Genomic DNA, 27,910 nt, shown 5'->3' with positions numbered 1-27,910 from the left:
GTGCAGACACGTGAGAATGGGGTCACATTTACAATGCATCAGTTAACTGAGTAATTGGGCAGAGAGCCCACTGCTCTGGTATCCTTGCTTATTGGGGCAGTGAGGCAGAGTGGAGTTGGGAGGGAGGGGCCCTCAGATTGAGGTGATGGCAGTGGGTTGGGGGGGGGAATCGGCTTAGCTATGACGGAGGTGCAGTTGAATCATAACTAGAACTGCCAGTTTGGGCAGTGTCTGAAACATTCCTCGGGCTCAGGGAGGGATGGAGGATCAGGGTACCAGGTGGGAACTGGGTGGTGGGAGAGCATTAGCAGGGAAGAGTTGGTGTTCAGTGAATAGAAGGTGTTGGTGAGACAACCAGGTGTCAGGAAGCCAAGTTGCTGGTCGGGAAACCATCCAATTAGACGGGGAAGAGAACATTGATGCCCTTGACACATTACACCACTGCAGTTGAGCTGAGGCTGAAACAGGGAGCTTTGCTCTGGGATTAATATGACCAACGTCAGTGGAACAATCAGGAGGGAATTGGAACAGTTCAAAATCAGGGCAATCAATGACGAGTTTCACAAAAAAAATCTCCAAACAGCCTCGGTTTGAGATGCAGGATGAACCGTGACACAGACGAAGTCCATGAAAAATGACACTTCCAGGTGAAGCGGACAGTCACAGGGTGAATGAACTATCCCTGAGAACTGTGAAATGCAGCAGGGCTGGGATCCCTCAGCTCCTGCTCATCTCCAATGCCATGCCACTCAGAGGTCTCCGTGACGCCAGACTGAGCCCTGAAGTGCAGGGGGAGCACGTCAAGGACGTAACCCCATCCAGCTGCTGCTCGTAACAATGCACAAACTTGGTCTCAGCATCGCCTGACACACACGCACACAGAAAGCCCACTGACTGCAGGCAGCTTGGGAGAGTCACGCGAGGAACAGGAGACGTCGAGCCAGGAAGTTGGGTGAAGTAAGTGGTGATGGGCTGGGCTGACAAAAATACAGCTGGGGATATGAATCCGAGAGGGCAAGCTAAGAGGCATGTTTAGGAAAGACATCTACTCTGTTACATTGGTTGACTTTAACAGCCGTATCAAAGGTTTAACAGTGGCAACAGTTAACACACCCATGGCAGGAACAGGATGGACAGACAGAGTGAAGCTCCCTCCACACCGTCCCATCGCACACTCCCAGGGTCAGACACAAAATGAAGCCCCTCCACACCATCACATCAAACACTCCCAGGGTCAGAAACAGAGTGAAGCTCCCTCCACACTGTCCCATCACACACTCCTGGGGTCAGACATAGAGTGAAGCTCCTCTACCCCATCCAGTACACACTCCCAGGGTCAGACAGCGTGAAGCTCCCTCCACACTGTCCCATCACACACTGCCAAGGTCAGACATGGAGTGAAGCTCTCTCTGCACTGTCCCATCACACTGTCCCAGTGTTAAACACAGCATGAAGCTCCCTTCACACTGTCCCATCACACACTCCCAGAGTTGAACACAATGTGAAGCTCCCTCCATAACGTTCCATAACACAATCCCAGGATCCAACTGAATGAAGCTTCCTCAACACCATCCCATCACACACTCCCAGGATAAGACAGAGTGAAGCTCCCTCCACACTGCCCCATCACACACTCCCAAGATCAGACTTGGACTGAGTGAAGCTCCCTCTGCACTGTACAATCACATGGTTTCAGGGTCAGACACAGCATGAAGCTCCCTCCACATCATCCCTTCCTACACTCCCAGAGTCAGACAGAGAGTGAAGATCTTTCCACTGTCCCATCACATGCTCCCAGGGTCAAATACAGGGTGAAGCTCCCTCTACACTGTCCCTTCACACATTTCCAGGGTCAGACACAGAGTGAAGTGCCCTCCACACAGTCCCATCACACACTGCCAGGGTCAGACAGAGAGTGAAGTTCCCTCTACACTGTCCCATCACAGACTCCCATGGTCAGACACAGAGTGAAGCTCTTTCTACAATGTGCTGTGATTTGCAGGAGACACTACCCTGAACCATTGGTTAGACCTAGCCTTGCAGCACAGTTCTGTGGAGTGGGTAGATGTTTGCGGATCTCCATGAGCCTGACGGTATCAGAGGTCAGTTTGACCCCATGTCCCGTGTCTGTCCTGGACACGGTCCGTGAGCACCAGGAGAGTTGTTCCCACAGAAACACTGGCTTCACACCCCAGTAGCTCCTCTTAAGACCAGTCTCTGTGGGGGTGGGGGGGGGGGGGGGAGGTGGAGGGGGCAGATGGAACTCCCCATAGCCATATGAACCCCTGAACTGGGAGGCATGGTGGATAGGAGAGAACAAAGACCACTCAGGGACCTGTCCTCTGTGGAGTGGGCAGCACCGCCAGCTGGGGGGGTTGCAGGGCTTGCGCAACAGATCATCAATCTGGCCACCCCAGTGTGGCAGAAGGGGGAGCCCCCTCCCCGGGTTATACAGCCTGAGCCCCCGCTAACCCGGGTTCCCACAGCCTCCCATCCTGCATCACTCTGGGGCGAGGCGGAAGTGCCCACCACAGGTCGGTGGCTCCTGTGATGCCACTGCCTCTCGTACCTGATTCTGCGACATCGGCAATGTCCACCCCTTGTTCCTGAGCCATGAAGCCAAGGATGGAAAATATTGCGAATCCCGATACAAAACTGGTTCCACTGTTCAGACATCCGAGGAGAACACAGTCCCTAATTGCACACACGTCACAAGCAATGCAGGCATTAATATCACCGCGGCACCTGAGGGTACAGATGCATTATTCTTTCCCGATACCCCCCCTCCCCAACCACCCACCCCCGGCGACACCAAGCCCACCACCCGAGTACGCACCGGTAACAGTTGTACTTGTACTTGTTGTAACTCCCCAGTGACGTCATCGCCCCCAAGCAGATTGCATAGGAGAAGAAGATCTGAGTTCCGGCATCAATCCAAACCTGGGTTGGATTGAGGAGGTGGGGGGGTTTCAGAGGCACATGGAAAGCGAGGTGGGGTTGAGAAAGAGAGCAAGAGAGAGGGCAAGGGGGAGAGAGAGGGGAAGCAAGAGGGGGAGAGAGTGGGGCAAGGGGAGAGAGAGGGGGAGCGAGAAGAGGGCACGGGGAGAGTGGGGGGGCAAGAGGAGGAGGGGACAAGGAGAGAAAAGGGACAAGGGGAGAGCAAAGGGGAGGGGGAAGAGGGCAAGGGAGAGATGGGGTCGAGGAGGAGGGGGCAAGGGGGAGAGCAAAGGGGAGGGAAAGAGGGGGCAAGGGAAGAGATGGGGGAAAGGGGAGAGAGGGAACACGTTAAGATGGCTCTTTGAAGTGGACCATGCTAATTCCTTGCCTTCTACGGAGACAGTGTCTCAGGCAGGGGCAGCCTTGCTGATGGCATCGAGGTGAATTGACTGCCCCCCCACCCGTGGCTGGGATCAGGAAAGCAGAATGAACGCGAGGTGTGAACATCCCTTGGAACGGGCACCAGCGATTCAAGCCCTCCCTCCAGGTGATGTCAGCTCATTCTTCACTGGGCCACGATTTTCAGGTCACGTTCTGTTCTAGCAAAAAGGATTGCTCTTCAAAAAGCCCAAATTTAAAACACTAGGATTTCCTTACCGGCTACTATATTTGTTTCTTTTGATTCTCATTAAAGATCCACCTGAAACTTTATCTATTTCTCTCCTAGTTAATCCTGCTTCAACTGTTGAGTATTGGCTGAATCTTTCGACTGTGGGCAGAGTGGCCATGATTGATGAGGGCAAGGTGGCCTTTTCTTGATCAAGATAAGATGGCCATTGGTGTGAGCAAGGTGGCCGTGACTGATGTGGACAGTTTCCTGGTCGCCTCAGGTGGACATTCCCCTTGCCACACCCATCCCTGTCGGAGACTCACCTGTGGGTCACCCAGACGTGTGATGTCAGGATACAGATAAAACTTGATTCCCTGAGCTGCTCCTGGTAGAGTGACTCCACGCATTAACAAAACCAACAGCATCAGGAAGGGAAAGGTTGCAGTGAAATACACAACCTGGCGAGACACAAGGAGGGGATCAGAGACATCACCACCGGGAAATTTCACGAGCCTCAGGATAGAACAGCCCACTCTAGTGCCTCCCCTCCATCCATTCAGGGAATACTGCCCCGCCCCAAATTCCCCCTCCCCCTGCAGCTAGCCCACTGTGGGCACCCAGAGAACCCTGAGCCCCTGCGCAAACTGCTCTGCTTCCCAAAACCACCCCCTGAACCCCTCACTGTAAACCCAACCCCCGAAAACCCTCTTCCCAAATCCACCTCCCCTGAACCCCCACTGCCCTTCAGGACCCCTTTAAATCTTTCCCCCTCCCCTCACCTTCAACCTCTGCCCTCTAGTTTTAGACACCCTGCCTGGGACAAAAGCAGGGAGCTCTGGTGAACAAGGCAGACTGCAGATGCTGGAAAACTGGAGCAACACAAACAGTGCTCGAGGACGATAAACAGTCGATGTTTTTGGGCATTATCCTTCATTGGGACTTGGCAAGAAAGAGGGCAAAGCCTGAATATAACAGTGGGATTAATAAAAACCTGACCTGTGTCCCTCAGAAACCTTCATAAACCCCTGCCCCCATCCCCCCAACCTCCTGTGCTCAAGGGTGAAAAGATCCAACTTTTCCTTGTAACTCAAGCCTTCTGGTCCCATGGACATCCAGGTGAATCTTTCCAGGATAATGACATCCTTCCTACAGCCGGGTGACCAGATAGACACCCAGTTCTCCACTGTGGATTTCCCCACAACTTACACTGTTGTAGGTTGTACTTCTCCTGTATTTAATCCCCTGACTGATGAAGGCAAACGTGCCAAACACGCTCTTCATCACCCTGTCGTCCTGTGTCCTCATTTTCAGGCAATGATGTACCTGTACCTCTTTGTCGTTCCACTCTACAACACTCCCCAGGACCCTGCCTTTCCCTGTGCAAGTCCTGTCCTAGTTTAGCTTCCTACTTGTCTGAGTTAAATTCCATCTGGCATTCCATTGCCCACTGACTCAGTTTATCTCGATCCTGTTGTGATCTCACATATCCTGCTTCGCTATCCACTGTGCTGCCAATTGTGGCGTCATCCTCAAACTCAACGACTTATCTTCCAAGTCGTTAATATAGATGTCAAACAAGAGTGGGCCAAGCGCCACTAACTACCACCCAGTTTTAACCATCATGTCAACTCTGTACCCAATTGGTCAGCTCACCCTGGATCCCACGTCATCTAACCTCCCACACCAGCCCACTGTGTGAAACCTTGTCAAAGGCTTTGCTGAAGTCCATGTAGATGGCATCCAACACCCTGCCCTCATCAATCCTCTTGGTCACCTCTTCATACAACTCAATCTCATTTATCAGAAGTGATTTTCCACACACAAAGCCAAGCCTCAACAGTCCTTGCCTTGCAAGTACATCCTGTCTCCTCCAGTATCTGCAGGCCTGTGGTTTCCCCAGCTTAACTTGACATCCCTTTTTTTTTTAAAAATAAAGCCACAACATTTCCCACTACCCAGTCTTCGGCACCTCACCGATGAAGGAAATCTCTGCCAGGCCTCCTGCAATTTCTTCCCCAGCTGCCCAGAACATCCTGGATTACATCTGATCTGGGGACATCTTTCCCCATACATCTTTCACGGTCAGAGAGGTGTACACCATAGGAATAGGCCCACCATGTCCATGCTGATGACCCTGCCCACATCTAAGTGTCTGGCTTGCATCAATTCCATATCCACCCCCTCCCCCTTCTGAATCAAATGCCACCTCTGGACATGTGGTGGAGCTCGTAACAATAAGAGATGTGAAAGTCCACATCTCAGATCCCTTTTCACACCCCCTCTCATCTTAAACCTGTACCTCCTAGTTTTAAACACCTGTAATCACGGGAGACAGGCTTGGGGACAGTTTACTCCAGTGGTTTTCAAGCCTTTTCTTTAGATTACCACCTTTAGTAATCCCTACGCCATACGTGCTCTGTGATTAGTAAGGGATTGCTTAAGGAGATATGTGGTTGGAAAAAAAAGCTTGAAAATCATGTTTTAATCGTACCTCATTGACTCGTTATGTGCACAGTTTCATAACTCCAAAGGAAATGGGCCAATGACAATTTTTCTCAAGCAAAATATTTCAGTACCAATTGGGTCTAGAGCAAAGATTCTCAACCTTCCCTTCCCACTCACATCCCACCTTAAGCAATCCCTTACTAATCCCAGAGCACCGATGGCATACTTAAGGTGGGATGTGAATGGGAAGAAAAAGTTTGAAAACCATTGGTCTACCTCCATCTGTGCCTCCAAAAATTTCAGAAACATCTACAGGTACACAATCTTTTATCCTGAACCCTTGGGGGAGAATGTATTCTGCATTTCGGATTTTTCCGGATTTCAGAAAAGCCAGCTGCCCCAGATTTAAACCCACCCAAGTTGTGCTGTTGTATCCACCGCCTTCCAGTCGCGCTGCCGTCTCTCTCACGCCCCCCCACCCATCCGAGTCACAGTGTCGTCTCTCTCTCCTCCACCTGCCCCACCCCCCCCCCCCGCCCGCCCACCCAAGTCGCACTGCTGTCTCACTCTCTCTCCCTCCACTGAACCACCAGGAAAAAAAAATGCTGGTTTTTGGACCTTTTCGGATTTTCGATGCCTGGATAATGGATTGTGTACCTGTATCAGGTTACCTGAGGGCCTCCTTCACTCCTGAGAAAACAGATCCAGCAATCCGATCTCTGCTGATCACTCAGGTGCTCCAATCCATGCAAAATCTGAATACCAAGCCAAGCACCCCAACCAAAAAAAATTGGAGGAAAAACTTGAATTCCGTCTTAGCCATCTACATCCAGACAGCATCAAAACTGACCTGCAATTCCATTAATCCCACCCCAGTCTCTCTCTCCCTGCCCTGTCTCTCTTCCTCCAACTCCCCACCCGTTCTGCTATCAGAGTTGCCCCCTGCCCAATCCTCCATCACTTCTCAGCTTCCTTCTCTTCTACCCTCCCCCCCCCCCACCTTCTGCTGAAGAAGGGCATAGGCCTGAAGTGTGGACCGCCTTTTACTTCCAAGGACGCTGCATGACCTGCTGAGTTTCTCCAGCACTTGTATGCATTGCACCAGATCCCCAGCATCTGCAGACTTTCTGCACCCTCTCTGACTTCACTAGGCCCTTGTGAGGTGGTGCGCAGGAAGGTGGGAGGGGAGGTCTGATTGGAGAAGCATGGGACACGAACTAAAGAGGATCCATCAGGTATGAATGGGTTGCCTTATTGTGAGAGACCAGACAGTTTGGGTCTGAGTTCCTTGGGAGATTAGAAGAAGAATGAAGGGTGACCTTATTCGTGTACAAGGTCTCCAAGATGGCTTGATGTTGACGTGCAGGAGAGCTGAGAATGAGATGTCGTTGTAAGCACCTCTTCATCTCAAACAGAGAAAGCTCCTTCTCTCAGTGAGAAGTAGCTCTCTGAAATTCTCCCATAGTGTGCCGAGGACAGATCATTGGGAGGTAGAGGCAGAGAGACTTTATTTTTTAAAGTTGGGGTTGAGTTATGGGGAACAGACACAGAGCTGGGGGCATCAGCCACTGCCATGTTGGATGGTGGGGCAGGCTCAAGGGGCTGAATGGACTCCCCCCCCCCCCCAATCTGTTGATCCTGTGTTCTTGTTATGAGGTCAATGGGAGGAGCTGGAACCCAGAGAACCAGTATGAGGGACCAACACACACTGCTCAACACTAACTGTGCCAGTGGAAGGGGAAAAACCGGTGAACTGCCATCACCCCACCCCTGCATTCTCCGGTGCTGGGCAGCCAAATCTCCAAGCCATGGGATGACCACCCCAGTGTCGCCGGTGTGGGATCCTGCTCTGCGCAGGTTGTGGGAAAGGCAGTCATAGGTGGTGACACAGAGATGGGGTGGGGTGGTGGGGCTACAAAAACCTCGGGATGGTCTCCAGCATGGGCGGGGGGTTCACCATTTGAATAGTCAGCCTCAGAACACGATTGGGGGGTGGGTGGGGTTCCGACCCACAACTGCACTCAGCTGGGGGGGGGGGGGGAGAAGCGGTGGGCAGGAGGGGGAAGGGACCAGCAAAGAGAAAGGGGAGGGGCCCAACCGAGTGAGCAGGATTTGAGTGGGAGTGGTCCACAGCAGGTGGGGATTGGGGGGGGCAAGAGTCAACTGGAATGGGGAATGAGAAGGCCTCGCCAAGTAGGATTCAGGCAACTTCAGTGTTCCATGCATTTGTGAACAGAAGGATGAAGGTAGGGACACTTAAGGATAAAGGAGGCCACGTACCTGGAGGTGGAGGAAGTTGAGGAGGTCCTAAATGAATACTTTGATTCAGTGTTTACCAGTGAGGGACCTTGGTCAATGTGAGTTCAGTCTCAGCCAAGCTAATGTGCAAGTGAAGATTAAGAAAGAGGAAGTGCTGGATCTTCTTAAAAACATTAAGATTGATAAATCCCCAGATCTGGATGAGATTTGCCCCAGGTTACTACACGAAGCAAGGAAAGAGATTTCTGGGGCTTTGACAATGATTTTTGTGACCTCCCTGACCTAGGGAAGGTACCAAAAGATGGGAGATTGGCAAATGTGGTCATTTTGTTGAAAATAAGGTAATAGGGAGAATTCTGGGAATTATAGACTGGTCAGACAGCGGAGGGCCAACTAATGAAGAAGATTCTTAAGGACAGGATTCACGGACAATTAGAGAAGAATATTCTCAGGGAATAGTCAGCATGGCTTTCTATGGGCCTTGCCTCACGAGCCCAAATCAGCTTTTTGAGAAAGTATCTAAATAAATTGATGAAGGTTGGCGAAAAAGGCAAACGCAATACTGGCATTCATTTCAACATGAATAGAATACAGGAGCAGGGATATGGCATTGAGGCTTTATAAGGCACTGGTGAGACCACACAGAATATCGTAAGCAGTTTTGGCCTCCTCGTTTGAAAAAGGATGTGCTGACATTAGGGTTCAGAGGAAGTTCACAAGGATGATTCCAGAAATGAAAGGGTCATCATAAAGAGGAGCGTTTGACAACTCTCAGTCTGTACTCTCGTTGGAATTTAGGAGGATGAAGGGGGAATCTCACTGAAACGTTTTGAATATTGAAAGGCGTGGACAGAGAAGACGTAGAACGGTTGTTTCCCACGGTGGGAGAGTCTAGGATTGAAGGGCGTCCACTTGGAACAGAGATGCAGAGGGATTTCTTCAGCCAGAGGGTGGTGAATCGGTGGAATTTGTTGCCACAGGCTGTGGTGGAGGCCAGGTCATTGGGTGCATTTAAGGCAGAGATTGACAGGTTCTTGATTAGCCAGGGCATCAAAGATGATGGGGAGAAGGCCGGGCAGTGAGGGCTGAGTGGGGAAATGGATCAGCTCATGGCTAAATGGCAGGGCAGACTTGATGGGCTGAATAGCCTATTTCTGCTCCGATGTCTTATGGTCTTATAGATGTGGTGTCTAAGGATTTTAGTAAGAAATTTCAAAAAAATTCCCCATGTTAGAATCTTGTCATGAGGCACGGGATCCATGGAACTTCTACTAAATTTTAAATTACGTAAGAAATAGGAGCAGGAGTCAGCCATCCGGCCCATCGAGCCTACTCTGCCATTCACTAAGATCATGGCTGATCTGATCATTGACTCAATTCCACCTACTTGCCTTTTCGCCTTATCTCTTAATTCCCTTTTTATGTAAAAATCTACTCTCTGGGAAAAGTTTTTCTTCATCTCTGTCTTAAATCTACTCCCCTGAATCTTGAGGCTGTGTCCCCTAGATCTGGTCTCACCACAAGTGAAAACAATTTTTCTGCTTCTATCTTAATTTTGTATGCTTCTATAAAATCTGCTCTCATTCTTCTGGATTCGAATGAGTGCAATCCCCGGTGATTTAGTCTCTCCTCGTAGGTCAACCCCCTCATCTCCGGGATCCACTTGGTGAAGCTCCTCTGGACTGCCTCCAAGGTCAGTATATCCTTTCTCCAGTATGGAGACCAGAACTGCACCCAGTACTCCAGGTGCGGCCTCGCCAGTACCTTATACAGTTGCAGCTTGACCTCCCTGCTCTTGAATTAAAATTCCTCTAGCGATGAAGGCCAACATTCCATTTGCCTTCTTGATAACCGGTTGTACCTGCAACCCAACTTTTTGCAATTCATGCACAAGCACTCCCAAGCCCTTCTGCACTACAGCATGGTGCAGGTTTTCACCATTTAAATAACAATCTGTTCTTCCATTTTTCCTACCAAAGTGGATGACCTCACATTTACTCACATCGTACTCCATCTGCCAGACCTCTGCCCACTCACCTAACTTAACTATATCCTTCTGCAGCCTCTTCACATCCTCTGCAATTTGCTTTTCCACTCAATTTAGTATCATCCACAAACTTGGCTACACTACACTCCGTCCCCTCTTCCAAATCTGCAGCACCCCCCACTTAACACTGTCTGCCAATCAGAAAAATACCCATTTATCCAGACGCTCTGCCTTCTATCAGTTAACCAATCCTCAATCCATCCCAATATACTTCCCCCGACTCCATTCATCTGGATCTTATTGATAAGTCTTTTATGTGGCACTTTTTCAAATTCCTTCTGGAAATTGAAATATACAACATCAACCTGTTCAATCTATTGCACCCATAACATCCTCAAAGAAGTCTTAGCAAGTTTGTCAAACAAGACCTGCCCTTTCTGAATCCATGCTTCATCTGCCTGATGGAACCCCTTCATCCTAAATGTCTCACTATTTCATCCTTAATGACAGCTTCAAGCATTTTCCAAGACTACAGATGTTGAACTAACTGGCTGATAGTTAGCCATCTTCTGCCTACATCCCTTTTTAAAAAGTGGCGTGACATTTACCGTCTTCCCATCTGATGGAACCTGCCCAGAATCCAGAGAATTTTGGTAAATGACTACCAACACATCAACTATAATTCCCACCATTTCCTTCAGTACACTGGGATGCATCCCATCAGGACCAGGGGATTTGTCCGCATTCAGACCCATTAGTTTGTTCATCATGATCTCTTTGGTAACAATTATTTTATCGAGACCCTCACCTCCCTTCTAATCCCACTCTTTGGCATGCTGGCCGTATCTTCCACCATGAAGACTAACACAAAATATTTGTTCAATGCCTCGGCCATTTTTCATTACTCAATATCAATTTCCCTTTCTCATTTTCAAAGGGACCTATGTTGACTCTAGCCACCCTCTTCCATTTCATATATTTATAAATTTTTTTGCTCTTTTTATATTTTGTGCTAATTTACCTTCATAATCCTTCTTTCCTTTCCTTATTTCCTGTTTCATTGACCTTTATTGCCTTTTAAAGTTTTCCCAATCCTTCAGTTTCCCATAACCCTAGCTACTTTGTACATAAGCTTTTAATTTTATACTTTATTTGCTTAGTTAACCAAGGCTGCATCTTCCCTCTCTTACTGCCCTTATTTTTAATAGGAATATATTTTTATTGAGATATACAGCACAGTAACAGGCCATTTTGGCCCACAAGTCCATGCCACCCAATTTGCATCCAATTAATCTACACCTCTGGTACTTTTTAAACGGTGGGAGAAAACCAAAGCCCCTGGGGAAAGCCCACGTAAACACAGGGAGAACATACAAACTCTTTAGACAGAGCGGGATTCGAAACCTAATCCTGATCACTGGCGCTGTAAAGGCGCCGCGCTGACCGCTACGACACCCATGCAGCCCACAGGAACCTTAGCTGTGTGGATTCAGAATTGGCTTGCCTGCAGAAAGCAGCTCTATATAGCCCTGGTTAGACCCCACTCGGAATATTGTAGTAGGCTCTGGTCACCTCATTATAGGAAGAATTTGGAAGCTGTTGGGAAGGTGCAGAGATTTACCAGGATATTGCATGGTTTGGAGAATGTGTCTTATGAGGCAAAGATAACAGAGCTGGGGCTTTTCTCTTTGGAGTGAAGAAGGATGAAGTAGTAGTGGATAGAAAGTATTCTGCCTGGAGGTCAGTGACTAGTGGAGTTCCACAGGGATCTGCTCTGGGACCCCTGCTCTTTGTGATTTTTATAATTGACCTGGATGAAGAAGTAGAGGGATGGGTCAGTAAATTTGCAGATACACGAAGGTTAGTGGTGCTGTGAATACCGCAGAAGGCTGTCATAGGTTACAACAGGATCAGGATCGTAAATGGGTGGAAAAATGGCAGATTTTGTTCACTCCAGATAAGTGTGAAGTGATTCATATTGGAAGGCCCAACTTGAAGGGAGAGCACATGGCTAATGGCTGGATATTTATCCATGTGGAAGAACAGAGGGACCTTGGGGTCCAAATCCATTCATCTCTCAAGATTGCCATGCGGGTTGATAGGATAGTTAAGCAGGCTGATGCTATAATGGCCTTCATTAGTCAAGGGATTGAGTTCAAGAGCTGAGAAGCAATGTTGCAGCTCTATATAGCCCTGGTTAGACCCCACTTGGAATATTGTAGTAGGCTCTGGTCACCTCATTATAGGAAGAATTTGGAAGCTGTTGGGAAGGTGCAGAGATTTACCAGGATATTGGCTGGTTTGGAGAATGTGTCTTATGAGGCAGTTAGCAGAGCTGGGGCTTTTCTCTTTGGAGTGAAGAAGGATGAGAGGAAACTTAATAGATGTCTAAGATTTTGAGGCATAGATAGGGTGGACTCCCAGCCCTTTTTTTCCTGGGGTAAGAGTAGCAAACACCAGAGGGCATCTGTATAAGGCAAGGGGAGGAAAGTTTTGGGGAGACATCAGGGATGTGTTTTTTTTTAAATACACAGAGAATAGTGGGTGCCTGGAATGCATTGCTGTGGAGCTGGTGGTCGCTGGTACATTAGGGACAGTTAAAAGACTTAGTCTGACAAATGGATGCAATAAAAATAGGAGTGTTATAGGTTTGAGGTAGGGAAAGCTTAGTTTGTTTGAGTAGGTCAGCACAGCATCATGGGCCAAAGGGCCCGAAATGTGCTCTAATATTTTATATTCAAACTCCACGTTGATGGAATGAAAACCCCAGACTCACCTTCCCCGTCGAGCGCACCCCTTTCCAGATACAAAAGAAGCAGATGACCCAGGCGGCAAGGAGGCACAGAGCCAGTTCCCACCTCAGCTCACCCATCTCCTCAATGCCAGAGGAGAGTCCCAGTACATTCCGTCTGCAGTGGGGTGGATGGGGTGGAGGGTGCAAGGGAGAGGTGGGGAGAGGGACAAGAGGGAAGATGGGGAGGAGAGACAAAACCATCATTACTCCCTGTCGGGGGGGTGGGGTGGGCGCAGCAGGAATTGGAGCTGAGCCTCTGGTCCATTGGGCCAGTCCGAGCATGCTCACTGGAAGCAGAGATACATGCCACGCCCTCAGGCAGGCGAAGCTGGCATGCAAAAACGTTCGGGAAACGTCAAACACAAAATAACCAAGGGCTACCTTTCAGTTAAAACAACTTCCAATTGACTGTTTGCGAGCTCCAGAGAGAGAAAAGGAGCCTGCCCTTGCTTCACACAGCCAAGGTAAAGGACCATTCAGGCTGGCCAGGATGGAGTGCGCTAGCTCCTGTCCTGCTGAGCTCTGAGGAGTGGTGTTCACGGCCTGCAGCTTGACCCCCTCCCACAGTACAGGACACAGGCACACGGGCTTAAGTGGGGTACCCAGGGCTCAGCTCTGCAAGATAACAGGCAGAACACAGGTTGGTGCAGATACGGATACGCAGGCTTTTGTGCCAATTCCAAACATATTGCCTCACTGTTTTTAAATGCCACCTTTTATATTGCAGACGCAGGTAACATATGGACGTCATTTTAATTCTGGGATAGCATAAATTGGATACAGAGTGAAGCTCCCTCCACACTGCCCCATCACACACAATCCCAGGGTCAGACACAGGGTGAAGCTCCCTCCACTCCGTCCCATCACACACTCCCAGGGTCTGACAGAGTGAAGCTCCCTCTGCACTGTCCCATTACATTCTCCCAAGGTCAGACACAGGGTGAAGCTCCCTCCACACCATCCCATCACACACTCCCAAGGTCAGACACAGGGCAAAGCTCCCTCTACGCCATCCCATTACTCACTCCCAGGGTCTGACACAGTGGAGCTCCCTCCACACCATCCCATCACACACACCCAGGGTCAGACACAAAGTGAACCTCCCTCCACACCGTCCCATCAATCTCCCAGGGTCAGACACAGGGTGGAGCTCCCTCCATACTCCCGGGGACTAACAAAATGTGAAGATCCCTCTGCACCATCCCCTCACACACTCCAAGGGTAAAAGAGGTTAACACAGAGAGGGTCTCCCTGTTCCAATTCTCATCTTGACTTCCTCTCCGTAACAGTAACTTTTCTCATCCCATATCCTGCCAGGATCCAATAAAGTAAAATGCAAATAACTGGACTCGTTCATCAACATCTGCAAAGAGAAAACAGCATGAAAGGCTCCCTCCAAAGAAGGTGCGAAAATGAATGCCCTCATCCTTGGATTGTAATGGAAGCTGGGGGACATGGGGTTTGGGGGATGAGAGCAAGAGAGAGGGGAAGAGAGATGGAGAGAGAGGGGGGGAAGTGAAGGGGAGAGAGGGGGTGAGGGGGAGCAGGAGAGAAAGGGTGAGGGGGAGGATGAGAATGGAGGAGAGAGGAGGAAGAGGGAGAGCAGGAGGGGGAGGGCGAGAGTGGAGAGGGGAAAGGAGAGAGGAGGGGGAGGGAGGGAGCAAGAGAGAGGGAGGGAAAGAGAGAGAGGGAAGGGAAAGAGCAGGGTCAGAGGAGGGCCAGATGCACATATTGTGGCCCACAAATGCCTGGTTCCAGAGCCTGTGGGACAGGATCCCCAGACCTGACGCAACCTTGGGGGGAGCAGTGGAGTGTGTGGAGCAGGACAGCTGGCTCCATAGCAAGACTAATGCAGGAAACAGTACCCGTGGTTTACCTGATTACAATCAGAGCTTGCAAAAGGTAGAGGCAAGTGCTCAAGTGGACAGGGAGATTCAACATGACTCCCATTCAAACAATAGTTTTAACACAATAGCACATCACAAGTTGCTTCACCAGATGGAAGCAGACACCTAAAACAGAGATGGGCATGTTTAACAGAGGAGCTAGTCCAGCACAGACTTCTACAAAGATGAGAAGGGTGGTGCTAAAACCTGGACTGGAGGAACTGCGGGATTAAGTGTGACAAGGGGAAGGCTCTGTGGATCCTGTGAGGGATTAAAGATTGAAAATAAAAAGCAAAAAAACCTGAAGATGCGTGAAATCTTGAATAAAAACAGAGATTCAGCAGTTCAGGCAGGGTCCAGGGACAGAGTGATGTGGCTGGGAGAGGGGGTGAAGGCTTGTTAATCCCAACTGGGGTGTCTGCAGGAGGTGTAAATTCTACCATTCTTCCTGTTTTCTCTCCTCATTCAACTCCTCAATTCCAGAGGACCGGATCACCCAGTTGCCGCTAGGATCCTTTCCATAAACAAGTCCTGGGGACTGTTTCACTCGACTCTCCGTCCACATTGGCCATCCCTGAGTTCATGGTCACTGCCATTTCAACTCCCCTTCCCAATCCCAACCCGAAATGCCTGTCCTGGGTCTTCTCCACTGCCCAACGTAGAGGAACAATGCTTGAGAGTACATGAAGATTGGAGGTGCTAGTAATAGCATAGAAGGTTACAACAGGATCTAGACAGGATACAGAGTTGGACAGAGAAGTGACAGGTGGAGTTCAATCCAGATAAGTGTGGTGATGCATTTTGGAGGGTCAAACCTGAAGGGAAGAAGACTTAGTTAATGGTAGGACTCGAGTGTGGAAGAACAAAGGGACCTTGGAGTCCAAATCCATCATTCTCTCAAGGTTTGATAGGGTAGTTGAGAAGGCTTATGGTAGGCTGGCCTTCATTAGTCAGGGGATTGAGTTCAAGAGTCAAGAGGCGATGTTGCAGCTCTGTAAAACTCCAGTGAGACCACACTTAGAATATTGTGTTCAGTTCTGGTGGCCTCATTGCAAGGTGGAAGCTAAAGAGAGGGTGGAGGAGATTCACCAGGATGTTGCCTGGATTGGGGAATGTCTTATGGGGCATGGTTTGCAAAGCCGGCACTTTTAGGGGAGACATCAGGGGCAAGTTTGTGTTCTTTTTTAAACACAGAGTGGCCAGGAATGCTCAGGGTAGGGGTGGAGGCTGGTCCAATAGGCACATTTAGTTTGTTGAGGTTTATATAGGTTGGCCCAACATTGTGGGCTGAAGGGCCTGCACGGTGCTGGAATGTTCTATTCGCCCTGGACAGTTTACCGCCCAGCAGGGTGGACATCGAATGTTCCAATTTCAAGTAACAGGTCCCTTCTTCTGCTCTTTGTCCTTTCACCCACCTCCATGTCATTCCCTTTTCCTATACATCCCCATCCAATGCTCTGCCTATTTTCATTCCCCCACCCTGGTCTCACCTGTCTATCTCTCTCCCAACAAACCATCACTGCCACCTCTGCTGATTAGATCCCAGCACCAGGAGCTTTTGTATCTGTCTTAACCACCTCACCCCCAGCAGTCTCTTACCCCACTCCGTACTTGCATTCCTCCTCCACCTGACCCCCCCTCTACTCCCTCCCCCATTTTTTAGCACCTGCCCAAATGCCTCCACCTCCACATCTGTCCATCAACCTGTCACCAATCCGCCACTACCCCCTGTTCCACCCTTCCCACCCTCATTATACCAGCCATCTCACTTCTGCACTCTCAGCCTTGTTCCGGCCTGAAGCAACAACTATTCTCCCACTCCCACAGACGCTGCTCGACCCACTGAGATACTCCAGCAGTGTTCACCTCTCAGCTCCTCCCATCTCTAACTGGTTTCCGTTTTGCCAGCTTGTGCTCCATCACCTCCCACTTTCTCACCCAGACGACTGCCTGATTTTCAGCCCACCTGACAAAGGGCTCAGGCCTGAATTTTTAATTCCCCCTCTGTGTGTTTGTGTGTGGATATGTTTGCACCAAGTCCAGCATCAGCCAAGGAACACCACCTCATTGTCTGTCCAGAGGAATACATTGGCTGAACGCAGTCTTTTGCCCAGGGTAGCAGAATCAGTATCCAGAGCCCGGCATCAGGTTAAAGTGAGGGGTGGGGTGGGGTGAGAGATTTAACAGGAACTTTCTTTTTACACCACGGGTGGTGGCTGTATGGAATGGACTGTCAGAGGAATGACTGAGGCAGGGACTATTACAATGTTCAAAAGTAATTTGAACAGAATGGGTTTGGAGGGATACAAGCCAAATGCAGGAAGGTGGGACTGGTGAGGGTGGGACATTTTGCATGGCATGGGAAAGTTGGGCCTGGGAAAGTTGTTTCCACACTGTGTAACTCCATGATGTGCTTTCTGCCCTTGGGACTCCATATCATTTAACTAACCAGCCTTTCCTGTTTGTTTCAGAACTGGCCATGTTAAGGTGGGCCATTGACCTTGACATTAACTCAGTCTCTCTCCCTCTCCGCAGATGGCGCTTGGCCTGCCAACCATTGCTGGCAACCGCTGAGCTTGCTCACTGACATTGCACAACTCTCTGTGGGACTCCGGAAGCACACAAGGAGACTGCGAATGCTGGAATCTGGAGCAATAGACCATCTGCCTGGGGCACTCGAGGGGTCAGGTCTCAATGGAGGGCTGTGGTTCGAAACTTCTACCGTTCTTTTTCTCCTGCTGATGCTGCTGTGCTCCCTCTGAGTTCCTCCAGCAAGTTGTGTGTGTGCCTCCTTGGTCTCTGCTGCATTGCAAATACCTCTCGTTGCCTCTCTACAACCAAAAGCAGCCTCATTGGAGCAGTTCCTCCCTTCTGGGAAAGACCCAAAACTTTTAACTCTGCTCCCCCATCTGTCTGAACTGCTGGCATCTCTGACACCTTCCGCTGTTTTTAATTACTTTGGATTTCCAGCAATGGTTTACTTAATTTTGAAACTCCAGTTCTGCAGTTGAACAGGAAGTGGGGTTGGTGAGTCAGTGTGAGGGCGTTCAGCCGAAGTGATGATTGTGGCTTCAGGGTAAGGACAGGAGTAGCGGGGGGTGGGGAGTATCCAGGGACATGGTGTTGGGGCAAGAAAGTGGTGGGAGGGCAAAAGAATGAAAAATGGTGGGGTGGGAAATCAATAGCCTCCTGCTGTGTTCACTGCAGGCAGCAGAAGTCTAGGAATATCTCCAAGGTTAACAGGAGAAGGGAAGGTGGAGGGAGAGGAGCAAGACCCAGCCAGAGGACTGACCTGTCACTGCGAATGGGACACAGCCATTTTGCCCCTCAACCTGTGCTGCCTCTTGCTGAAGATGCAAGGACAGGCGGTTCAATGCTCAGTGAAGGCAGTGAGGTGGAGGGACACCCAAAACAAAGGTGTGGCAAGGTGGGGGGGGGGGGGAGGTGCAGCGAAGTCCATCGAGTGAGGGGGTAGAGCAGTGAAGTCCAGGGGCAATGAAATCATAAAGCAGTAAGATCCAAGATGTGGTTGACCCCTTCGCTGTGCGATCTCTGGGTTTGGCCCTGTCCACCAAACACGGTCACAGAAACAGAGGATAAGAATGCAATCGCTGGCTTCCTTACTCCCAGAATTCCGTCACAGGGGAAGTGAAGTTAGTCATGTTGCAGCCGAGAGTCAGGGAGAGGTTCTTCCTCAACCGGTCCTCGATGCAGTGATCAGTGTTCCAGCCGTGACCACAACTGGCCCAGGGGAGCTCGCTCTGGAAAGTCTGGAAGAGGTAGTAGATTCCCCAGGCCAGGATCACAATGTAGTAGACATTCAACAGAGACACGATGACGACGGAGGCGCAACCAATCCCTGTTGGGTCAAGCAAACAGTAACTGATCAACAGGGAACAGAGTTGGAACTGGCCATACCTTGCTCCACCCTCTGTGACCCAGGACACCAACGTCCCATCCTTCCCCCACACTGGCCCAAACACCCTTAGGGACCCCAATACTGCTCAACCCCTCTGGAACCCATGATCCCACAGAACCCCAATAATGCCCCAGCCCCACCCCGGGACTCCAACTGGCCCAAACACCCTCTGGGAACCCCAATACTGCTCAAGCCTTCTAGATCCCAAGATCCCCCAGAACACCAATAATGCCCCCGCACCACCCCCACCCCCCCAGGACCTCAACACCACCCCATCCCCCATAGCATGAGCACTGCTCCCTCCAGATCCCATCATTTCCCAGGACCCCAACACTGTCCCACCCATCACCCATCCCATTAGTGCCCTGTAAACCCCCAGTTTCCAAACACCTCATAATCCCCTAACCACTGCCTATACTCCGGATCCCCTGCATTTCTCCCCCTCCCCCCAAGAGTTGGTCCTTCTGACAGGACCACGGATCTTTCACCCACCCTCAGTACCCTCCCCCCTTCCACCCCCAACCCAGAGGCAATCAGCTTGGGGCTACACAGAACATTTCCACTTACCAGAGAAAATGGGACAGAGCTTCTCCCAGCAGGTAATGCCCCCTTGGGAAGTGTACTGGCCAACAGCAACTTCCAGGAAGAACACAGGCAGTCCTCCACCAATCAGGAAGATAAAATATGGGATGAGGAAAGCACCTGAATGGAGGAGAAAGTAGACCCACAGGTGATACAAGTTTACACAAACAATTCTTAAACTGGGATCTAAAGCTTGGCAAGGTTAAGTCAGAATCGAGGGCTCAGTGGAGTTAAGCAGGATGCAGAGTTGGGTTGGAAAGTGGCAGAATGAGATCAACCTGGATAAGTGTGAGGTGATGCATTTTGGAAGGTCAAACATGAAGGCAGAGTACATGCTTTATGGTCAGATACTTAACAGTGTGGAAGAACAGAGGGACCTTGGGGTCCAAATCCATAGATCTCTCAAGGTTCCAATGCAGGTTGATAGGATCAGAAATAAGGTCATGGTATGCTTGGCTTCATTAGTCAGGGGATTGAGTCTAGGGAATGTTGCAACTCTACAAATCTCAGAGTGAGACCACACTAGAATATGATGCTTTGTTCTGGTCACCTCATTACACGAAGGATATGGAAGCTATGGAGAGAGCGTAGAGGAGATTTGCCAGGATGTTGCCTGGATTGGAGAATATGTCTTAAATAGGCTTTTCTCTTTGGAATGAAGGAGGATGACTAAATAGAGGTCTACAAGATTATGTGGACAGCCAACACCTTTCTCCCAGGATGAGAGTAGCATACACCAGAGGACATCTGTACAAGGTGAAGGGAGGAAAGTTTAAGGGAGATGTCAGGTTCAGGGATAAGGTTTTTTTTAAATAATACGCAGAGTAGTGGGTGCCTGGAATTCATTGCCGGGGTGGTGGTGGAATCTGGTACAATGGGGACATGTACAAGACTCCTAGACTGCCACATGGATGAAAGAAAGAGGACTATGGGTGTGAGGTTGGCACAACTTTGTGGGCCAAAGGGCTTGTGTGATGCTCTATATTCTATTGAGAGCTCAGCGAGGTTAAACCGGGACCCAGAGCTCAGCGAGGTTAAACCAGGATCAGACAGAAAATAGATTTTCATTCCTTTACTCTCCAAAATGCTTGGGCTTAACCTGGCTGGTAAACTGGGTGGAGAGAAGGGGATGGGGAGTTAGGGAAGGCTGCGATAGAAGGGGGTGGAGGGAGGTTGTGATGGAAGAGAGAAGGGAGCGGGAGAGAAGGGGATGGGGCAAGGTTGTGATGGAAGAGGGCAGGGGGGTTGTGATGGAAGAGAGAAGGGGTGGGGGTTGTGATGGGAGAAGGGGGGGTTGTGATAGGAGAAGGGTGGGGGTTGTGATGGAAGAGAGAAGGGGGCGGGGGTTGTGATGGAAGAGGGACGGGGTGGGGGTTATGATGGGAGAAGAAGGGGTTGTGATAGGCGAAGGGTGGGGGTTGTGATGGAAGAGAGAAGGGGGCAGGGGGTTGTGATGGAAGAGGGAAGGGGGCAGGGGGTTGTGATGGAAGAGGGAAGGGGTGGGGGTTATGATGGAAGAGGGAAGGGGATGGGGGTTGTGATGGAAGAGGGAAAGGGTGGGAGTTGTGATGGAAGAGAGAAGGGGATGGGGGTTGTGATGGAAGAGGGAAGGGGTGGGGGTTGTGATGGAGGAGAGAAGGGGGTGGGGGAAGGTTTGGATGGTGAGACGGGGGCGGGGGAGGTTGTGATGGCTCTCAAAGCCCAGTCCACAACAGAGACCGAGCTCTCCAGAGCAATGCAGCCACCAGCAACACCACGAACCTTTACCCTATCTTCCTCTGATAAAGATAGGAAACACAGACCTTTTATCTGGCTTGTTTTGAGAACAGAGTTTGCTGCCAACAGCACCAACTTGCTGACATTTTGTCAGACGGCGCCAGGGCCCTGAGGCTCAGCCACATCACCGTTATCACACCACGCCCCACACACTGCCGAGGAAAGGCCTCCCACAAGCTGGCTGGACACAGCAGATTGTTCCTCCCTCAGCTAGGTACTGTGTCCCATCCTTTCCACTCAGCACCCCGGGGTTACATTCAACTTGCTTGCCTCTCCTGCCACTACATCAATGAACAGCTGAGATGTGACAAGGGACAAAATCAGTCCATAAAACATTAACAGAACCTTTCCCAGTAGTATACAAAAATAGACGGAATTTGTTTTCCCATAAACTTAGCCTTGAGTTCATCAATGCAGAGGCCAAGGGAATACTTTAAATAAACCCAAATGTGCCACTTTCATCATGGTGCCTCCAACCTAAACAGCAACAAACTCACGGTCATTGTCTCCAAAAGAGCAGCTGTCGGCTCACACTAATGAACTTTATACTTTTCCCCAATTCCATTCGTTGAAATTTTTCTGTCAACTTTATCACTCTTCCAAAATTAAAAACTTACAGAAGAAAAACTTCAATCAAGAGGTTTGGCAATGAGGGGAGAGGAGAGAACATCTTCCCTTGTGGCAGAAGCACGAGAGGGAGATTTCTGATACCCTGCCCCTTATAAATCCACTCAGCGAGCAAAGCCAACGGTAACTTGCAAGGAGAAGGCACCTCTGGCATAATTCAAAACAGGAGCACAAGCTGACCTTGACAGTCCATCCACTGAGATCATTCTGTCCCTGAGCCCCTTCCACTCTCTGACCTCCTGTGACGTGACACCCTGCCCTTCAGCATGGGTTGACTTGAACTTGTACATCTGACTGAATGCCTCGACTTCCTCAGAAGATGAAGGAAGTTTGGCACATCTCCCCGTGACTCAACAGCTTCTACAGGGGCACCATCGAGAGCAGACTTGACATAGGGCTTGGGACGGGAGCTGCTCTGCTCGGGAATGGAATGCAGCCCAGAATGTCAGGCAACCTCCTTCCCCTCCAAGGACTCCATCTACATTTCTCGCTGCCCAGGAAAAGGAGCCAACACATCATGTCCCGGACTTGCGCTCTCTCCCTCCTCTCATCGGGAAGAAGGCTCAACAGTGTGAAATCCAGGGATTGGAAGACCAGAGAGTCTTACATCAGTGGTTGGCAAACTATTGGAGAAGATTCTCAAGAACAGGATTTAAGGAGTATAGTCTTCTCCAGGGGAGTCAGCATAACTTTGTGAAGGGAAGGTTGGGCCTCATGAGCCTAATTGAATTTTTTGAGGAAGCAACAAAAGAAATTGATGAAGGTTGGGCAGTAGATGTGGTCTACATGGATTTTAGTAAGACAATTGACAAGGTCCCCAATGGGAGACTTGTTCTGAAGGTCATGAGGTATAGGATCCATAGAACCTTGGCTGTGTAGATACCAAATTGACTTGCATGTAGAAAGCAGAGAGTAGTAGTGGATGGGAAGTATTCTGCCTGGAGGTCAGTGACAAGTGGAGTTCCACAGGGATCTGTTCTGGGACCCCCCCTACTCTTGATGATTTTTAGAAATGACCTGGACGAAGAAGTAGAAGGGTGGGTCAGTAAGTATGCAGGTGATAATGAAGGTTGGAGATGGTGTGGATGGTGTTGAAGGCTTTTGAAGGTTACAACAGGATAGAGACAGAATACAGAGTTGGAGAGTGGCAGATGGAGTTCAATCCAGATAAGGGTGAGGTGATACATTTTGGTTGGTCAAACGAGAAGGCAGACGACATGGTTAATGGTAGGATTCTTAATGGAGTGCAAGAACAGAGGAACCTTGGCAGCCAAATCCACAGATCTATGAAGGTCACTACATAGGTTAATAGGACAGATAAGAAGGCATATAGTAGGCTGGGCTTCTTTAATCAGGGGATTGAGCTGAGGAGTCATGAGGTAATGCTGCAGAGCTCTGCAAATCTCCAGTGAAACCACATTTTGAATAACGTGCTCAGTTCTGGTCACCTCATTAAAGGAAGGATTTGGAAGCTGTGGAGAGGGTGCAACAGTTTACCAAGGTGCTGGGTAAATTGGAAGAATCTTGGAGATTTTGAAGACTGAGAGAGAGAAAGGTAGACAGCACCTTTTTCCCAGGGTGGGAAAGTTTACAGCTAGAGAGAGGTGGAACGTATTGCCAAAGTGGGGTGATGGTGGAGACTGGAATGAACAATTGGGTCATTTAAGAGACTCTTATGCAGGCACAGGGATAAATAGAGGGTTACGAAGTAAGAAGGGTTTAGTTTTTTTTTGGCAGGTATATGTATGTGGGTCAGCACCACATCGTGCACCAATCGGCCTGTACTGTTCTATGTCCTAAAATGCCTTTTATTGGTTTCATCAAATAAATGTTAGGATAGGTACATGACAGTAAAATAAAACATTTTTTAACAAATCTCATACTGCAATAAAAATGGTGTTGAAATTGATATTATATTGAAAAAGAACTGAAAAAAACCCCACAATACTAACAATCGATCCCCTCCCTTCGGAGGCCACTGGCTTAACACAAACAGCCCATTACTAATAATAAAAAGGAAAATAAACAATGGGGTCAAAAGCAGAAACTAATCTTACGAATTCTGAAAATAATTAAGAAAGGAAATGCACAGAGAAACAAAGTCAAGATTCATTTCAGTAGTGGAACATCTCATTCCCCCCCCCCCCCCACCAAAGTCAAACATGCCATGATATCAGACAAGCATTGAGTATGAGTGGGAGGTGCCTGCCAGACTTAAAAAGAGTTCCGATCCCCTGAATGAGCCCCACAACATTGCTGCCCTCGCTTGGAGCTCATTGATATTTTTATTTATTCTTTCCTCTTGCAAAATGTGCTCTTTACACGGCAGTATCAACACTGGAAATAACCTGTTCGACTGTTCAAGAATCCTTCTTGCTGTATAATGTGTCAAATAAACAATTCAAGTCAAACAGGAGAGCATGTTTGGCCCAGGCAGTTGAAGGCATGCCACCAGTCGGGAGGAAGGTCAGGAACTGGGGAAAGCAGACAGTGGAGGGAGTGGAACAGGCCCTGAGGAGTCTCATTAGAGTGGCTTTGGAGAGGAAGCCCCTCTTGTGGGAGAATCAGGGACAACAGATTAAAAATGTTTGCTTGCCCATTTAAGACAATCTCAGATGGTCATCCACCTTCAGAACCTGGAGTACTGGGAGAGCTGGCGCTTATCCGTGTACGTACCTTTGGGCACATGCGCAAGTACGGGCACGTAGTACTGCGTTAAGGGCCACAAGACAAAGGAGCAGAAATAGGCTATTCAGCCCATCAAGTCTGCCCATCATTTACTCATGAGCTGATCCACTGACCCACTCAGCCCCACTGCCCAGCCTTCTCCTCATAACCTTTAATCGGTTCTTGATTAGCTGGGGCACCAATCTCTGCCTTCAATGCACCCAATGACCTGGCCTCCACAACCACCTGTGGGAACAAGTACCAATGATTTACCGCGCTCTACCAACTCTCCCACCATTGGAGTCACCAAGTCATCTCTTGATTGGGCCCTGATATATCACCCGACCACTGGGGTTTCAGCGAGGACCAGCCCAGACTGGCTCTGCCCACAGATTGTCAGCACACAGCAGGGCCATGGCAGCCTCTCTCCAATATTTCAAATGCTTCAGTGTGAAGGATGTGCTGTTGGCCCGGGAAGAAGCCTAAGGCAGCTTACACACCACCCCTCCCCCCCCCCACCCCTTCCCCGTGCAATAAGCAGGAGGAGGCTGAAAGCAGAGCCACTCGCTGGACATCACTTGTGGAAAAGGCACAGATGAGGGACTGAACACCGGGATGATGCAGGGAATGTTTGTTCTGGACACAGGGCTGATGCAGGGAGTGGGGATACTGTGCACAGCCACAATGCTTTGATATTTCCACCCTGCGGAAAAGGTTCTGGCTGTCCAACCTATCAGCGCCTCTCACGATGTTATACCCCTGTATCCATTCTCCCAGCCTCCGATGCTCCAGGAAAACATCCCAAGCTTGTCCAACCTCTCCCCATAACTCACACTTTCTCAACCTGGTGAATCTCCTCTGCTCCCTCTCCAAAGCCCCCACATCCTTCCTGTAATTGGGGCAACCAGGGTTTCACATAATCCTCCAACTGCAACGTGACTTCCCGCCTCTCGTTCCCAGCACCCTGACTGATGAAGGCTTGCTGCAGTTGTACAAAATGTTGCGCCCTCTTTCTCTCCCTACTAGTGTCATCACTTGTCCCCCAAGACCCCTCAGCGTATTACATATGCAATTCCCCGACCACAGCCCATGTTAGGAGAATTGTGCTGCAGAGCTGACTGCATTACAAACAGCAGAGAGAGGCAGGCAGCTCAGAGAAGCAGCAATGGCAGAGCTTTCCTTACACTGTCTTTTGCATTTATTTTTAAATTCAACCACATACACTGCAACCATACCTTGACATGCCCGATTGAGTAATGTCCGATTGCAGATACTTCTGAGGTCACCATAAGGGCTTAATTAAACATTTTTAAATTTACGCCACGACCAATGTTGGCGGACATTAAGTCACACGTCACGCATTCGACATGTGGGTTAAAAGCCAAAATAAAGAAAGTTGCATTTCCAGTGTATAATGGTACACAGTGTACACCCAATTTATAGTACTGTACATATATGTAATTGAAATCTATATGTGTATGCGCAATGGAGAGGTTTAGGTGACTATGTATGTCATGGTATCTTATGTTGTACAGTGTATTTCACCTATAATCATCGACTGACGCCCAAATTGATTTGCACCCCCACTTCCAGAACGTAACCTGGACAAAAGTCAATGCATGGCGGTATTGTAGCTTTTTATTTTTTTTTAAAGAAGTACCCGTTTTGCTGCAGCAAGCAAGAATTTCAGGGCATCTAGACATTGCCCAATGTGTACGACAATTAACTTGCCATTATTATAGGACTAAACAAGAACTCCACAAGCTGGAGTACAAATCGTGTTCAAACCCATGTTTCCTTCTGATTCCGACAAGTACACCGAATAATCTGCCATTTCAAGGACAAAGCTAATGTCTGGAAAGGTATGAAGTAAACTCCTGGGTTATTTTGTTTAAGGTGAGTGGAGGAAAGTTTAGGGGAGACGATAAGAGGCAAGCGGTGGGTCCCTGTAATCAATGTTCCCTCTAATTTCAAGTCTTCAGGGTGTGCAAAAAAATCCTATGTTGTGCAAATTTTTTTTCCTGTGACAAAAGGATGTGCGCACTGAGTGCTTGCGCAAATGTAAACTTGAAATTGTTTCTAGATCATTTTGACACAGCCTCCCTCATGGCTAATAAAACTGTACTGGGATGTTTTAATATAATACAAGTAGGATTGCATTCTACAAAGCAACATATTTAGTGAAGATTTTATCCTACACTTTGAACTTTCTTCAGTCAAATAAAATAGCAATGAGTATTTCTTATTTTTATGTGATGCAATGTCTAACTAAATTAATAACAGATTATTAAAGTTGCTGGAAGTGGACATGGGATTATTTTCAATAAGTATCATTATTAATTACTATATTTTATATCACTAACCTTTTGTGTGCACATTAACTTCCTTTGTGTGCTGGTTGCAAAACGTGTGCACGTGTAGCTGAAAAGGAACAGTGCCTGGAAATTATAGCCACGGATGGCGGTGGAAGCTGGTACAATAGGGACAGTTTAAAGACTCTTGGATGCAAGGAAAAGAGGGTTACGGGTGTGAGGGAGAGAAAAATTGGATTGTTGTAGAGTAGGTTTTCATGGGTCAGCTCAACACCATGGGGCAAAAGGCCTGGACATTAGTGCAATGCTTTCATAATCCACATTGTGGCTCAGGTGATTATTTTCTTGTCCCCCTGGTTTAGAGTGAACAATCCCCAACACAAGGACGAAGGAGGTCACTCAAACAGCACCCTTTCACTCACCAACACACTCGCACCCTTATCCACCAAAGAATGAACATATAAATAAGCCACCCACTGCTGCTCCTCCCCCCATGTCTCCTTTGTCATTCTGTTGAAATGGCAGCTGCTTTCCGATCACCCACCTCTGGGGCCTGACACAGCCCCAGAACTTTCCCCTGTCCGCATGTGTACTGCAGCCCAGAGGCTCATACCAGTACATCTGGCTCGGAATATTTTGCTGCCTCCCATCTCACTGACCTGGAAATGTGCTGTGCTTCCCACATCTTCCCCCCTCCGGGGAAGAAGTCACTTCTCACGCAAGGTTGGACGATGGGCCCACATTCACAGCTCTCCAATAGGGGTGACATTCTGTCATTGACAAGCCAAGCATTTCAACAGGGTAGGAGATAAAACATGCAGGCTCAGGGAGATGAGCTAGTCAGGCTCTTTCACTGAGGCGGGGGGGGGGGGGGGTGGGGGGGAGTACTGACGGTGATCATTGTGGGAGAGGCAGAGTTGGTTGGGGGGGGGGAAGGGGTCACATGTTGGTTGGGGGGTAGGGAATGATCCATTTACTCTATGTTCAGCTCTCTTTACCCAGGAAAGCAGTGAAGATAGTAAAGGGCTCTTTCACACTCCCTTCTCCCCTTCCCAGTGGGCAGAAAGAAGATAGACGTATTTGAAACCACGTACCTCCAAGTTCAAGCA

General features: G+C 49.1%; 1 protein-coding gene across 4 annotated transcripts in view; it reads right to left on the bottom strand.

Annotated features, from left to right (window-relative positions):
* slc6a6b (solute carrier family 6 member 6b) overlaps window positions 1-27,910 on the bottom strand; it is a 66,807-nt gene that overhangs the window by 22,333 nt on the left and 16,564 nt on the right. For all 4 annotated transcript variants that reach the window (XM_069936511.1, XM_069936512.1, XM_069936513.1 and 1 more), the window contains 6 exons: window positions 19,405-19,539; window positions 18,543-18,777; window positions 13,015-13,147; window positions 3,871-4,005; window positions 2,837-2,940; window positions 2,570-2,694 (listed from right to left, as the gene is read on the bottom strand). In XM_069936511.1, coding sequence (XP_069792612.1) covers window positions 2,570-2,694; window positions 2,837-2,940; window positions 3,871-4,005; window positions 13,015-13,147; window positions 18,543-18,777; window positions 19,405-19,539 — 867 coding nt within the window. The remainder of the gene's footprint in view (window positions 1-2,569; window positions 2,695-2,836; window positions 2,941-3,870; window positions 4,006-13,014; window positions 13,148-18,542; window positions 18,778-19,404; window positions 19,540-27,910) is intronic.

This window comes from Narcine bancroftii, chromosome 5 (assembly GCF_036971445.1).
Source record: "Narcine bancroftii isolate sNarBan1 chromosome 5, sNarBan1.hap1, whole genome shotgun sequence".
NCBI lineage: Eukaryota > Metazoa > Chordata > Chondrichthyes > Torpediniformes > Narcinidae > Narcine > Narcine bancroftii.
Note: the sequence above shows the minus strand (reverse complement) of the source record. Positions and strands in the feature narration are given on the sequence as shown.